At 40.4% G+C, this 15,982-nt stretch overlaps 1 protein-coding gene across 1 annotated transcript in view; it reads left to right on the top strand.

Annotated features, from left to right (window-relative positions):
- The window catches only part of ITGA9 (integrin subunit alpha 9), a 329,646-nt gene that overhangs the window by 94,814 nt on the left and 218,850 nt on the right, over positions 1 to 15,982 (top strand). Inside the window, exon 6 of the mRNA XM_075212608.1 lies at positions 7,721 to 7,850. Within this exon, the coding sequence (XP_075068709.1) occupies positions 7,721 to 7,850 (130 nt within the window). The remainder of the gene's footprint in view (positions 1 to 7,720; positions 7,851 to 15,982) is intronic.

Raw genomic sequence — 15,982 nt, 5'->3', positions numbered from 1 at the left:
AGTTAGCAGCATTACTTTTTACAGTGACCAAAACATAATTTCTTAAAATATTGCAGTTACAGCCGCAGTTATACGCTTTGCAATAGGGTGACTACTATCGTATTTTGTGGTCATGGCAAACGACTGTTGGACGGTCAATTGTTTTGTGAAAGACTTAGCGGTCTTACGACTTCCCCTCTGGGAAGATGACCGACTAACAGCAGCAACAGCAGCAGTGGCAGTAGTAGGCGTACCGCTGCAGGATTCCTCGGATGACTCCCGTATTGGAGAGGACTCAGTCTGGCTGCTGACTTGGGCTGCAGGACTCAATCTGATGGAGATTGTGGAGGAAGTTGACGAGGAGGGTGTTGCTGGTGTGTATCCAACTGGACCACGGGATTTAGGTGTCCCTGTACCGATGACGGTCCTAGCCCCAGTTCCTGAACTAACCACTGAACTATAAAGGTTATTCAGGTGACTTATAAGGGAGGATGTCCCTAGGTGGGCAAGATCCTTACCCCTGCTTATTTGAGCTTTACATAAGCTACATATGGCCATACATTGGTTGTCTGGATTTGGATAAAAATAACTCCAGACCGAAGAGGTGCATTTTTTAGTCTTCTGACCAGGCATGACGATGGGCTTTTTCATCCCATGGACATCAGCTGTTTCCCCCCCTGGTGCCTCATTTACAATAACCACATCACCATCCTCATCATCAAGTTCCTCCACAGCGCCAGCTACATCATCAATAGCCTCCTCCCGAGCCACCTCTTCCCGTACAGTGATGGGAAGGTCAGGCTTGACAACCACCAACACCCTTGGACTCGCCTTGGGGATTTGTGATAATTTCTCTTTAGAAGGCAGAGTTGTTTGCTGCTTTGTTGCTGACAGCATAACTCTCTTCAATTTTTTGTAGGGGGGGGAGGAGGAGGAGGGCTAAGATCCTTGGGTGAAGATGGACCACTAGTCATGAACATGGGCCAGGGCCTAAGCCGTTCCTTGCCACTACGTGTCGTAAATGGCATATTGCCAACTTTACGTTTCTCCTCAGATGATTTTAAGTTTCTCTTTTAGCTTTTTTTTGAGAACTTGGGCTTTTTGGATTTTACATGCCCTGTACTAGGAGATTGGGCATCGGGCTTGGAAGACGACGTTGATGGCATTTCATCGTCTATGTCATGACTAGTGGCAGCAGCTTCAGCATTAGGAGGAAGTGGGTCTTGATCTTTCCCTACTTTATCCTCCAAATTTTTGCTCTCCATTATATGTAGCACAAGATACTGCAGAATGTGTGAACTTGGTAATATTGCAGTACCAATGGGCTTATACTGCAGGATTGGTTTGGCAAATTTTGTTGTAATTAATTTTTTTTTTAATTAGTTTTTTTGTATTTTTTTTTTATTAACTTTTTTTAAATTTTTTAAACACTTGGGAATATTGGGGAAATAACTATGCCCTAAGAAGCACAGAGCACGGGACACAGGACCACTGGACTGAACAGGACACAGCACACAGGACCCAGCAGCACCACTGAACTCAAAATTGACAGAGCACAGCACACAGCACCACTGGACTGATACTGCAGAATGTGTGAACTTTGTAATATTGCAGCAGTACCACTGGACTTTTACTGCTGAATGTGTGAACTTGGTAATATTGCAGTACCAATGGGCTTATACTGCAGGATTGGTTTGGCAAATTTTGTTGTAATTAAAAAAAAAATTTATTATTTTTTTGTATTTTTTTTTATAACTTTTTTTTAATTTTTTAAACACTTGAGAATAATGGGGAAATAACTATGCCCTTAGAAACACAGACCACAGGACACAGCACGACTGGACTGAACAGGACACAGCACAGGACCCAGCACAGAACAGAGGACCACCTAACACACCCTCCCTCTACCCTGATCAATGCCCGAGTGAAGATGGCGGCGACTAGCGGGGAATTTATAGGTTCCGAGTATCGCGAGATCCGACAACGGGATTATGACTCGGAGCCTCGCTTTCAAGTTTTCATTTGGCACCAATACCCGGATCTGTCTCGGATCCGACTCGGATCGGCAACTTTCGGGTGGGCTCGGATTCAGGAAATCCAAGTGCGCTCATCTCTACTTTTTCTGCAGAGTCTCTCTTACCCACTTTTCATTCTATGCTGAGAAGTCTGCAAATTATAGGATGTAATAAACAGCAGCAGAGGCGGGACTAGCAATCTGTGAGCCACGGTGCAGGAAGGCGGGGAGGAGGGACCCGGGGCCCCCAACCCTCTGCATCTGTCATGCAGTGGGCCCCATTATCTCCATGTAAAGCAGTGTTAAGGAATGCTAGTAATTAACGTTGGAAAATTGTGGTCCATCATAAATAGGCCCCTAAGAGTTTAAATCTAATTTATAAATCTCTCATATTAAATCTTAAATAGCCATCACCCTCTGTATATATTCCATTTGTTCCATTATTTTTGTATTGTGTTCAGGCTGTGCAGGTTCAGTGGTGTCTCTCATTATGTAGAGCTGCACATCTTCATGTCTATACGGTAAATTGAGTTTATCTGACAGTTGTTGTCTGCACATAGTGTATGATTATGGAGCTGCAAGATGTTATTTTGAGCAATTTGACATAATAGTGTCCGGATAAAAAGGAAACAGGTGGCATAATGGGGAGCAGTCCGTTACCATCAGTAGGAATCAGTCATGTGTTTGATTAGAAAGTTAAAGCTCTATCAGCAGCAGATGCTTCCTAGTGTGGCTCTGTATTGCATCCAAATGTACTTGACCTCTCCAAACAGCTAAGCTTCCTCACCACCCATTCTGAACTGCTTTTTATGTCCAATGGCACATTTACTGAAGATAGGCCTTGTCATTGGGATGTTCTATAAATATATGATTTGTGTGGCACCTGTCAGCAGCCACTTGATTTGCAGCAACTTTTTATGAATTTAATGTGCAAAACAACATTTTTTCATAATGTTTTCCACAAGCCAAATGTTTCTGTTTTATTTCAACATGGTTAGCTCTTCCTAGCTAAGCATATGGCAAATTTGCAGACATACTAACGTAACAAAACTAATAGCATGCTCAAAACTTTTTTCTGAATGACTTTTGGGCCCTGTAAGAGTGATGAGTTTTATAGCACCTTTTGGGTTGGTCATAGCACTACTACCACAAATGGAGGAAATTATACAGGTAGTGTACAAATAAATGGGAACACCAATAAAAAGTAATTTAATATGAATTAGGGCCACTACCTGAGACCATATGGCCTGTATGCACCAGGGGATTGAGTCTATTAATGTCTGGAATATTTTAGGAGAGAGATAGCACTATTCTTCTGCATGAAAGCTACTTAACCAAAGCCTGATGGATGATGGTGGAAAACACTTTCGCAGTCCAGCATAACCAATATATGCTCAGTTATATTCAGATCTGGTGACTGAGAAGGCCATGTGGATGGGAATATCAGCATTGTCATTCTGGGAGACACTTTTCAAGTCAGGAAAGAAATGCTTAAGTAATGACTAGCATTGACCTTCCCTCCTTAAGGAAGGACTGCACCCAAACCGTGCCAGGAAAATGTGCCCTACCGAAGCCTTCACTGTTGTAAAACTGCATTCAGGGCTGTAGAGTTCTTTACGTTGGCACCACATGTGCACTCATCTATTCATCTAGAATAGATGAGTGCATATGATTGGTAGTTCATCGCTGGTGCTATGTGCACTGCTGAATTTGGAAGAGTGAATTGCCACACATGCTGAGTGTCAAGCTGACTGCAATATACTGCTCTGTGGAACTCTCATAAGACTGTTTTGGATTAATCTGGCTGTTTCTTGGCAGATGTACCAAGACTGGCCGGGGAATTTGTAAGACTTCTCTTACTGCTGCCAGCCAGTACCACCGGGCAGCTAAGTATCACTCAGTTTGTGAATAAACATTGATTCGTATTTTATGAATCAGTGATTTTAATGCATTATTAATGATTGCAACATTGTGCAGCAGTGGACCGGGCTGTGATGATGCCAGTCACATTGTGATATGTCTCCCCCGGTATCTCCCAAAAGGGAGATCCAAAAAGTAGGTAAGTATGGTTTAAGCAAAGACATGTATCCATGAAGTTCAGTCCTCCATCCTTATTATAGCCTGTCAGATGATTAATTAAGTATTTCTGCTTGTCCTATGCATACAATATATCTACTTGGCACAATACAGAAAGTTATCCCCCCCTCCGAATCAGCACTCTGTGATACGTGCTAAAGTCCCATTATAACTGCATTTCGAATATAGTATCTAAACAATGTCACTACTATAAATGCTGACTTTAGAGCAACAGGGAAGTGTATTTACAAAATCCAACTAACAGGTTAATCTTGAATTCACACGTTTGACATTGGTAGATACTTATTTGGTTTAAGTCTACTGTTCTAGCATTTTGAAATAACAGTTACTTTGAAGATGAAGTTTTGGTATTAAGAGTGGTTGTTAAACATCTAAAGCACCAATTGTTGTAATGCCATCCTCATTTCAGTTGTTGATAATTTATAAAATTTACATTACTGATCAATCATATTTTCACTTAATTTACTAATGCACTTATTAAAGTGGCACATAGAAGTTTGTTTTTGCCTTTTAAGCATGTACTTTTTCTTGGCTGTCCCTCTACAAATCATTATCTCCTTTTCAAAATATCTCTGGAATGTGCAAAAATTATGGCTGCCAATCACACAACAGCTCACAGCTCTGAGCATTTCATGTGAAGACAGAGTGGAAGCAGAGTTCAGATGTGCATTTCAAAGCCCATCTATTTACTACATCATGTGCTATATGACTGTGCTTGCCATGGCAGAATAAATCATTAATAGCAGCCTGAAGAAGCAAACCAAGGAAAATGGCAAATATTAACATTCGTCTTACAGTCTGTCACAGTGATTTCTGTTTAAAAACACACATCATTTTTTTCATGGGATTGCTGCATTAAGGGTTAAATATGTAATAAATTAGTTTAAAAAAAAAAAATGCACATCTGATTCACACCCAAAACAGCCAGCCCTAGTTAAATTGTATTCATGTATTGTAGGACATGGAGTGCCAGAAAGGTGTCATCGGTTCCCAGTTAAAACAAAAGCTAAACTAGAGGTTATGATAAGAATGCAGTAACCACAGCATTTATATATAGATAATGCATTTTCTGTAATTATGTCTGTCACTTACTGTTGCTCGCTGACAGTGCTTTCATACTTACTACTGACTTGTAAAACAAAAACTCCTAGCTCAAAGCTGGGATAACTGCAGATTTTTACAGAGGCATGGTTTACACATGATATACCTTTTCAAGCTCCTCACTCTGACTTACAAGGCCCTCACCAACTCCACTGCTCCCTACATCTCTAACCTTATCTCTATTCACACTCCCTCCCGCTTACTGCGATCGTCCAACGATCGTCGCCTCTCTTCCCCTCTGATTACCTCCTCTCACGCACGTATCCAAGACTTCTCCCGTGCCGCTCCCCTCCATTGGAACAAGCTCCCCCGCTCCATCAGAACTTCCCCTAATCTGTCCTCTTTCAAAGGAACATTAAAAACCCACCTTTCCTTAAAGCCTTCCAGTCTCATGCCTAAACTCCCACCGGTCGGCTACCTCTCTTTCTCATCCCTTCTTCCCTTCTCCGCCTTCCTCGACTCCGTCTCAGTTTCTCCCGTCTCTCCGTCTCATCCATGTGTCTGTCTGTCTTCCCCTCCCTTTAGATTGTTCGCTCCTTTGAGCAGGGCACTCCTACCTCCTGTTTCCATCAATTTTAACTGTGCTCTCCAGCTACTCAGCTCACCTCCTCTCAGTCCCTCTGCCCTCTGTCTCCTCTCGCTTCTCTCTGCTCCCCTCAGTGACTCTCAACCTGTCATCCGTGCCCACCCTCTTGGGCCATAGTTACCTGCCTGTACTCACTTTTCCCCTCCCTCCCTCTCTTTCATGCTGTGCCTGAGCCCCCAGAGTTATAGTTCTTACTGTTACTTGTACTGTGCTGTTTCACCTTGTACTGTGCCATTGTTTGTCCTTGTACGGCGCTACGGATACTTTGTGGCGCCCTATAAATAAAAATTAATAATAATAATAATAAAATACCAGATTGTATATTAAGTACACCGATTAAATGAAAGATCTCAGCATTGCTAGTGATAAGCAGTACTGCAATGTTCTTTTTTTTCATACATTCTTAACATGTTTTGGACATTCTTCGAGATTTGGTGATTTCAGGAATTCCAGGCAACATTAATCGCCCCTCCCGATAGTAAATCTCTTGGTTTATTAGGATTGAAATGGCAAGAACTATTTAATACTACCTAATGTGGTTGTGGGTTTTAATTTTAACGATTGTTTCTAAAAATGAACATTTATTCAATCGGTGCAAATGACCTGAAAATTACCTGGGGTGAAACTCAATGGTGAAAAGTTGTGCATTTGCTATCGATGTGCAGAATCTGGAAATGATACGTTTTTCACAATGTATACTTATTTATTTATGCGAAAAGAAATACTGTATGCATCTGAACTTTGGGTAATTTGTCATCACATAATTGACAGTGAAAATATCCACAAATATAATGAAGAATGGCATTAAAACAAAATATTATTACAATTTAATTCATGCAAGCTGAGATGTAGGCATCTCCCCTGGTGCTTAGCTTGGCACGACCATTCCCAGTCTATAACTATGGGAGCCAAGGGCATCCTTTGTACATAATATTCTACTAGGGTGTACAATGCAATGTGAAACATAGATGGCTTTCTCCTTTTAATCCAATAATTCAAAAAGCAATTGGATTAAGAGTCATTAAAATGTGTTTAATTATTGTATGGCATAAAACAATGGCAACACTTGTCTATGCATTTGTTGTACCACTTTTAGCAATCATTATAGAAATCTGCCTGAGTAGATACCACATGGTAATCTACCTACATTTAGTATTGTTTTCTTGATGACTGACTTGGGAGAAACTATGTTGAAAAATAAAACAAGTTTCACAGTTTTCGCTTGTTTTACTGCTTACATAATATTCATTTTTCAGAATAGTAGGTATAAGTGTACATATAAATTAGCCCTTGCTTCCCACATAGGCAGCGCAGTGCTGTGTTCAGCACAGTGTTCATCCAACATTGAACATAGCCCACATTGAGGTCAAACAGAACTTAATTATCTAGTAATAGGGACAGTTGGTCTCTATGAGGAACATGGAGACTACGAACACAAGGGTCCTGTCATCTGTTCTCTATGAATATTCATAGGTATAGTGTCCCTGTTTCCATAGGGGTCAATGATCCTTACTGCTAATTTAGTTAGACCTGCTGTGTGCTTTTTTCACCTATCTCTATATACACTAATTTGAAGCTTTATTTTAGATAATATAAAGGAGGAAACAGAGCTATAATTTTCACTCCTGACAGGACCAGGATTTATCATTTTAATTCAATTAACTTAATTCTCATATAATACTATTGAATATTTTTTTTGAGCAAGCACTCAAGGATTAATCTCAAAATAAATATGTTGAAATTTGAAACACAGCTTTCCAGTGATTGTGTATCAGATATATTTGGAAAGTATTCTGTACCAGCTTTGTAGTTGTCTATTATTATAGAGTTGTAACAGAGTATAGCAAGTATCCTTGTTCTGTATTGTATTGAACTATATCATTTTTGTTGCTGTTATAAATACTAAGGTATATTTACACTTCTCTGATATTTTTCTTTTTTAGGAGCTGGTTGTAATGGGAGCACCAGGATCATATTACTGGACTGGCACAGTTAAAGTATTGAACCTTACTGACAACACATACTTCAAACTGAATGATCAAGCTGTCATTGCCAGACGCTACACATATCTAGGCAAGTGCCTGCTTCATAGCTCCTGCTCTGTTAAAGTGGATCTGTCATCCCCATATGAAAGAGCACTGATGTTTTCCTTGGTTGACTGTATGTTAGAACCAAAAATAAATATATGGCTGTTATATGCTCACTATGAGAATGTGAATTCCTTTTATTATATGAAGGCTCTTTATGCTTTATTAATAGTAGAGATCTTTTAGGTCTCTTTTAAATGAACTCACCATAACCCTAATGGGTTCTCAGCTAACTAATACAAATGTTAAGCAAAATGTATTCACTAAATAGATGAAGATTTCCAACCAATAAATAATAATCAGCAGGGTAGTAGGGTGTATTATGTGAGCCCGGAGTAATGACTTGGGATGCCCAAAACACATATGGGAGTGGTGCCCCACATATTTTAGTAGGGCAATAAGCAATATACCCCACATTTGTGTTCCACATTGTTTCTTTTGTCCCTATCTTCTGGCTCATGAGGAAAATATTTATATTCCAGCTGAAGGCATGTTTTACACTTATTTGTACTTAGTTATTTGTATGTTTTGCTTTTCATGGATTTATGTGGTTGTGTTGGAACATTATGGTCTCCCAGACCTAGGGTAGGTCATGCATCCATGAGGCTCTCATCTTATTACCCTACTGCGCCCCAGGATAAAGTACCCCAACCTTTGTCCCTTTCTTAATGACTCCACCCATGTGCACTTTTTTTTCTTAACTTTTTATTTTAAAAAGACATTGCTAATACAAACAATACAAAACAGAAAATCAAACCTAGAAACATGGTCACAAAGTCCAAACATTTTTCTTTTTTTGAGAGATGGGAAATATACTTTAATATAATTATTTGTAAATGAGTAGGTACAGGTAGGGGGAGTGGGTGTGGGGACTACTGGAAAGAAAACCTTAGTAGTTTATAGTTGGTGTGTGTACAAATGTGCAGCTTTATGGAGATGAGGTGTAATAGTGTAGTCATTATACTATGGAGTGGGGAGCTAGCAGATGCTCAGGGGGTAGATAGTTGGGCTGCCCTGTCTTTCATGAAAAACAGTAAGTGATTTGTTCCATGTAAGCGACATGCCAAATAAAAGGGTACATTTGCTAAGCTGCGATGAGTCAAAAATCTGGAGAAAACAGCCTGTTTCTCCATCTTGAGAGAATGGCCATCTCAACTATTCTTTTAATTTATCAAGGGGTTAGAGGTTTCTCCTCTCTAACTCTGCTTACTGCAGTCCCCAAGACATTCACAGCCAGCCTTAAAAAAATAACACCATCTCAAGCCTTAGCTTACCTCTTTAATGGTGTCCTATGGACCCTATCTCTGGTGAAGAAGCCTCTCTTCATCCAGCACAGGGTCCCGTCGCAATGCACATGTGCGACCTTAGCCGTGCATACGCAGTAGACACTCAGGTCAGATCCTCCATTTGCTGGCGATAGGCTGCTACCAATGTTAAATAGACACCTAGGTTTTTAGGAAAGGTGCTTATGAGCTGCTATTACAGATTTTGCTGCAGCCAGAATGTGGGAGGAAGAAGTCAGGAGATTGCCCTGTCCCTGAAGTGCGATATTGCAATTCCTCCAACAAACTGGGTCAGAGTCAGGAAACACCTTATTGAGTTTATCAGGTGTATATAGTTTGTAAACTGTCTCTGTAATTGAGGTTGAGATAGGGACTCAAGCTGTCCTGTCTCTTATTTTTTTCCAATATTCATAATCTGGAAAGGGTCCAAGATCTATTTCCATATGACTTTTATGCTTTGAAAATCTGTAGTGATATAAAGTAAAATGCTGTATAGTACGTCGATTGTACCTCCACATAAGGAAGATTGGAGGCATATTGTTTCAAGTGAAGTGGGGGATTGAAAAATCTGGAAAGAAGGGAGTGTAAGGTTAAAGTGTCTAATCTGTAAATACTCAAATAACCTTGGAGCCAGAGCAGGGTATTTTTGTTGGATCGTCAATAAAGAGAAGTGGGAGCTTTCTGTGAGATGAGCACCACAAAGTACCCAGATTTGATCCAAGATTCAAATGGTTTGGGATTGAGGCCAGGAAGGAAGACGCGTTATACCAGATGGGTGTAATAGGGGCGTTAATAGATGGAAATTTAAACTTGAGAGCCCATGAATGCCAAAGCTTTAAAGCATACTTAAATTAGGGGTGTGCACCGGCCACTTTTAGTGTTTTGTGTTTTGGGTTCTGATTAGCTTGAGGTTTTGGGTTCTGATTTGTTTTGCCAAAACACCTGATGAAAGGTTTTGGTTCTGATTTAGGGTTTTGGGTTCTGATTTATTTTTAAAAAAGCATAAAAAGTGCTAAAATCCAGTTTTTTGGTTTCTTTTCACTCCTACGCTATTATTAACCTCAATAACATTCAATAACAATCATTTCCACTAATTTCCAGTCTATTCTGAACACCTCACACCTCACAATATTGTTTTTAGTCCAAAACGTTGCACCGAGGTAGCTTTCTGGACTGCGTAGTGGAGTGGGCCCGGTACCCAATTTGGTACCGGGGCCACAATACCTCCCTCAACTGTTCTAAATTCCACTGCACATATGGCTGCTCCTACATCCTCTGCAGCATATACAGGGTGTAGTTCGAACGCGTCAATAACTCTTGTTTTTGACGATGACAGGTCATTTTAATTAATTTTGGATTTGGCAGCAGCAGTCAACGTTTTTTAATATCTGATACGCATCTATCTGGACTGCGTAGTGGAGTGGCCCCGATACCCAATTTGGTACCGGGGCCACAATACCTCCCTCAACTGTTCTAAATTCCACTGCATATATGGCTGCTCCTACATCCTCTGCAGCATATACAGGGTGTAGTTCAAGCGCGTCACTACCTCTTGTTTTCTATTATGACAGGGCATTTTACTTTTGTTTTAATTTGGCAGCAACATTGAACGTAGTTTAATATGTAATACGCATCTTTCTGGACTGCGTAGTGGAGTTGCCCCGGTACCCAATTTGGTACCGGGGCCACAATCCCTCCGCCTTCAAATGGTCTGAATTCCACTGCACAGATGGTGGACACCGGATGCACGTCTAACACCAACATAGCTGTTAAGGCCGCAGTTATCCGCTTTGCCATACGATGACTACTGTCGTACTTTGTGCTCAGAGCAAACGACTGTTGGACGGTGCCTCATTTACAATAACCACATCAGCATCCTCATCATCAAGTTCCTCCACAGCGCCAGCTACATCAATAGCCTCCTCCCGGTGTACAACATTGACACCTTGATTATCCAAATCTGGATCTACACTGTGGGTGATCCTTCCAGCATATGCAGAGGGTGTGCTGCAAATGGTGGATGGAGTCACCTCTTCCCGTACAGTGATGGGAAGGTCAGGCTTCGTAACCACCAACACCCTTGGACTCGCCTTGGGGATTTGTGATGTCATCTGTTTAGAAGGCAGAGTTGTTTGCTGTTTTGTTATTGTTGCTGACAGCATAACTCTCTTAAATTTTTTTGAGAGGGGGGAGGAGGGGGGCTTAGATCCTTGGGTGAAGCTGAACCACTAGTCCTGAGAGGGGGGGAGGAGGGGGCTTAGATCCTTGGGGCTTAGATCCTTGGGTGAAGCTGAACCACTAGTCCTGAACACAGGCCAGGGCCTAAGCTGTTCCTTGCCACTCCGTGTCGTAAATGGCATATTGACAAGTTTTCGTTTCTCCTCAGATGTTTTTAATTTTCTTTTTTTGGTAATTTTAGTCAACTTTGGGTTTTTGGATTTTACATGCCCTGTACTAGGAGATTGGGCATCGGCCTTGCAGACGACGTTGATGGTATTTCATCGTCTCTGTCATGACTAGTGGCAGCAGCTTCAGCATTAGGAGGAAGTGGTTCTTGTTCTTTCCCTACTTTATCCTCCAAATTTTGGTACTCCATTATGTGCAGCACAAGAGAGCGTACCCCTAAACCACACACACTCGGCAAATCCTTTACAAATTATCTGCGGCACAGGAGAGTACCACTGGACTGTAGTTATACAGCAGTACCTATTTTTTGTGACAGCTGCAAGAGTGAACATAATGTGACTTTGAATTGAAATAGTACTACCTATTTTTTATGACAGCTGCAAGAGGGAACGTAATGTGACTTTGAATTGAAATAGTACTACCTATTTTTTTCATCCTAATTTTTTTTTTTTTTTTATTGTTTTTGGATAATTTTTTTATAATTTTTTTTTTTTTATAATTATTTTTTTATAAGTTTTTTATAATTTTTTTTAAATCTTTTATAACTTTGGAATAATTTAGAAATAACAATGCCCTTAGCAGAACAGAGCACAGGACACAGCACCACTGGAATCAGCAGGACAGAGCACAGGACAAAGCACCACTGGACTGAGCAGAACACAGCACAGCACAGCACGAGAAATAGCAGGACAGAGGACCACCTAACACACCCTCCCTCTTCCCTGATCAATGCCCGAGTGAAGATGGCGGCGGCAAGCGGGGAATTTAAAGCATCCGAGTATCGCGAGATCCGACAGCGGGATTATGAGTCAGAGCCTCATTTTAAGTTTCGGAATCGGCGGGAATACCCGGACAGTGCTCGGATCTGACTCGGATCCGCGCTGTTCGGGGGGTTTGGATTGCCAGAATCCGAGTCCGCTCATCCCTGACTTAAATGTTGGGAAAACATTGATGTTGGTTGGTCTGAGCAGTTTAGGAAGGCCCCAGATGGAGGAATGAGAGGTGAGAGGCAGATGCTTCTCAATGTCTTAATGTCCAGCCAAGAGATGGTGGGTCTGATTCATTAAGGCACACAAAACGAACATATAGTATATATATATATATATATTTATTTTATTTTTGTTAAAATGCACGTAAATCGAGTATATGCACGTCCATATTCAACAAGGAGCAGATCTGAAGAAACGTCTGTTGTTGAATACAGGTCTAGGTATGCTCTGCTCCGACAGACAAGACTGTGCAGGATATGTCAAATACATAGGTAGAATATAAAGTTTCAGCAGACCACACAGGAAAAATGAAAAATAAATAAATTAATGTCACCGGTTAATAAAATACATCTATTAGGATGTAATCAATGTCTACTGTACATAAAATGCATTTTTACAGTTGCTGCTGATTGCAAACACATGTTCAGCATGCATATGTGGCCGTCATCACTAGTAATCAGCACTTTCACCCGACCTGTAGCTGGTGCAAGTCATACGACAGAAAACACATACCTTGAGGTGCCCAAAGCTAGCTTGAGTGGGCACTGCTGGACGCACTCGAGATTTGAATGCCCTTACTGTACATTGACTACGTGCATACGCCCAGTCCCCTCAGTGTTCTGCCCCTGAAATCGGAGTCTGTGCTACGGCTTCTTTGTGCTAGAATATGACTTAGATGTTGCTGCATTTGTTGACATATTGTCCAGTTCCGGGCATGCACAGCTCTTACGTTCTTTAATGAATCAGGTCCTGTGTCAGGGGAAGGGGGGACAAAAGTCTCTGATATCTGTGTCAAATGTGCAGCCAAATAGTAAAGTTTAGTATCTGGAAAGCAGTGACCTCTATTACTAGTAGGCTTCTGGAGGTCTCACATTCGATACAAACTTTGGAGATTGCCTCTTGGATACCCGTAAACACTGAATATGGAAACATAACTGGTAGAATTTGAAAGTAATATAATAGTTTTGGGAGAATATTCTTGTTGATAGCTATGTCCTGCACAGCCACAATAGTATTATTATTATTATTATTATTATTATTTTTATTATTGTTGTATTTTCAAGCAGTAAGGTGTTTTGTTATTATGGATAGGAGTGGGAGGGGGGAAGTTTGCTTAATATAGAGTATTGTAGGAGGAAGTTACAAAGTATTTTATTTTATTAGGTTGCCATTTGAGATTAAAAACTGTGGTGATATATATTTTATCTCAGGAATATGTAGCATCATAGCCTATGCTTTAGTAAAGTAAATTTTGTAACCTGAGACTTTACCTTACTCATCTATGATTTTAAATAGGTCAAGAAGAGTAATTTGTGTTGTGTAAGGAGAAGGAGAATCTCATCAATAAATAGTGAGATTTATAATTATAGTCCCCATCCTCCACTCCATGATCTTTAGAGGACTGAGTCAGGCCCGCTAGGGCAAAATTTATGGAAGAAAGTAGGCAGCCTAATCTAGTACCGGTTTGAACATGTACCATATCCAAAGGGGTACCACAGATCACTATCCTAGCTCAGGAGCAGGTATATAAAGCCTGAATGCCCAAGAAAAAGTTTCCTGTGAGACCAATTTTTTGCAAGGTATGATTCATAAGTTATGAAATACTGTCAAAGGCTTTCCCTGCATCCAGAGACAGAATGACAGATGGGATTTTCTTTGAGTTAGTATTTTGGATCAGTCAGTTGACCTTCGTGCTTGCTTTCTTGTTGCTCTTCTCCCTTCTGATGTCCTGGATAAATCCTACTTATTCATGGTGGAATAATACTGGAAATGCTTGGTTTAGGCGATTAGCTAGGATTTTAACACAAATTTTGATGTTATTATTACGGTGCATGTTGTGAATGTTCTTCCCCTCTTTATGAATAACTATCTAACATAGTTTTCGGGGAAGGAAGTGGGGAATTTCTTATAATAGACCACTGAAAAACCATTAGGACTGGGAGATTTCCCTGATTTCTAAATGACTTATGTTATTTCCTCTGCACTGATAGTTTGGGCTGATTGGCATGAGAGTTGTGGGAGTTTAACTTTAGGCATAAAGGGCCTGATTCAAATCGGAATGAAAGTCACAGTTTAAAAAGAGCACAGAACAACTCTAAAAAGTATAATCATTAATAAAAATATGGTTGGTTTAATTTTTTATCTTTTTACATTAAATACATAAATCAAGATGTTGCATATTGTACATTCAAGGCGTTTTTATAGTCTATCTTACTTGCATACAAATGTTTTGTGCTATCTAGTGGTGCATGCATTTAAAAAAAAAAGACTATGTTGTGCCAGTCATCACGATCAGTTGACACTTATTGATATGGCTGATTACAAGCATCTTAAGTGAAATCCAGGACTTGAATCGACTGCGGCGGGACTCTATTACTGTACATTGCCTATGTCCATCCGCCCCTTTCCAGCCCCAGTCTGCATACAAATGGGCTTATGTCTGGACATAAAAAAGGCCCAAAGTAGGGATGAAATCAGGTGGAGGTTATAATAGCTTGGAGGTTACTGTTGGAATTTTTGACAAATATATTTGCTACACCTTTGTCGGCTTTGTCTCCCTTCTCATGTGATGTTAAATACTTTTATGTAAAAAAAGGAGTGATACCTTTATTGGCTAACCCAATTTTTTTTTTATTATATTTGCTAGCTTTCAGAGCACAGAGGCCCCTTTATCAGGCAAGTTTACAAATGAATGACTGAGAAAAAGGCACAACATTTAAAGGGGGGGGGGGGGGTACATCATTAAAGTAAGCTAATTAAAAGGAGGTTTTTGTTATGGATGGAAGTGTAAAAGTCCTATGCGTTCAGAGATCTGCACTCTGCTGTGGGGTGTGAAGTGTGTCCATGTAGTGGGTCATAAATCCAGGTGTTAGGTTGAGTCCTTTAGTCATTGACAGGAATGTTCTTAACAGTTGAATTCCCATATTTTTCTCTCCATGTCATATTTAAAAAGACCTTTCAGTATTAGAACTTTTAAATCTGTCATATTGTGTCCTGGTCCAGAGAAGTGTTTACCCACAGGAGTGTCCAGAGTCTTCTTTATTGTGTGTCTGTGTAAATTCATCCTGGATTGCAGTTTCTGTTTGGTTACCCTAATGTAAATTCCCTCAGGGCACCTTTTACACTGTATCATGTACACCACATTGGAGGATGTACATGAGAATGTGTCAGTGATTTTATAGTTGTGTGTTGAGTTTGTGGACTCTCTTTGTTGGTAGGACATGGGTGCAGGCTTTGCATTTTTTGTTTTTGCAAGGGAAGGTGCCAGTCTGTGATGGTGATGGGAGGGCACTTATAATGAGGAGATTTCTTAAATTTGGAGGCTGTTTGTATGAAAGGAGAGGGAAATCTGGGAATATTTTCTGCAGTCTATTGTCTTTCTGAAATATGGGTTGAAGGTCAGCAGCAATTTTCCCCAAGATGTTCATGTGCGGTTTGTA

This window comes from Mixophyes fleayi, chromosome 5 (genome assembly GCF_038048845.1).
Source record: "Mixophyes fleayi isolate aMixFle1 chromosome 5, aMixFle1.hap1, whole genome shotgun sequence".
Lineage (NCBI taxonomy): Eukaryota > Metazoa > Chordata > Amphibia > Anura > Limnodynastidae > Mixophyes > Mixophyes fleayi.
Note: the sequence above shows the minus strand (reverse complement) of the source record. Positions and strands in the feature narration are given on the sequence as shown.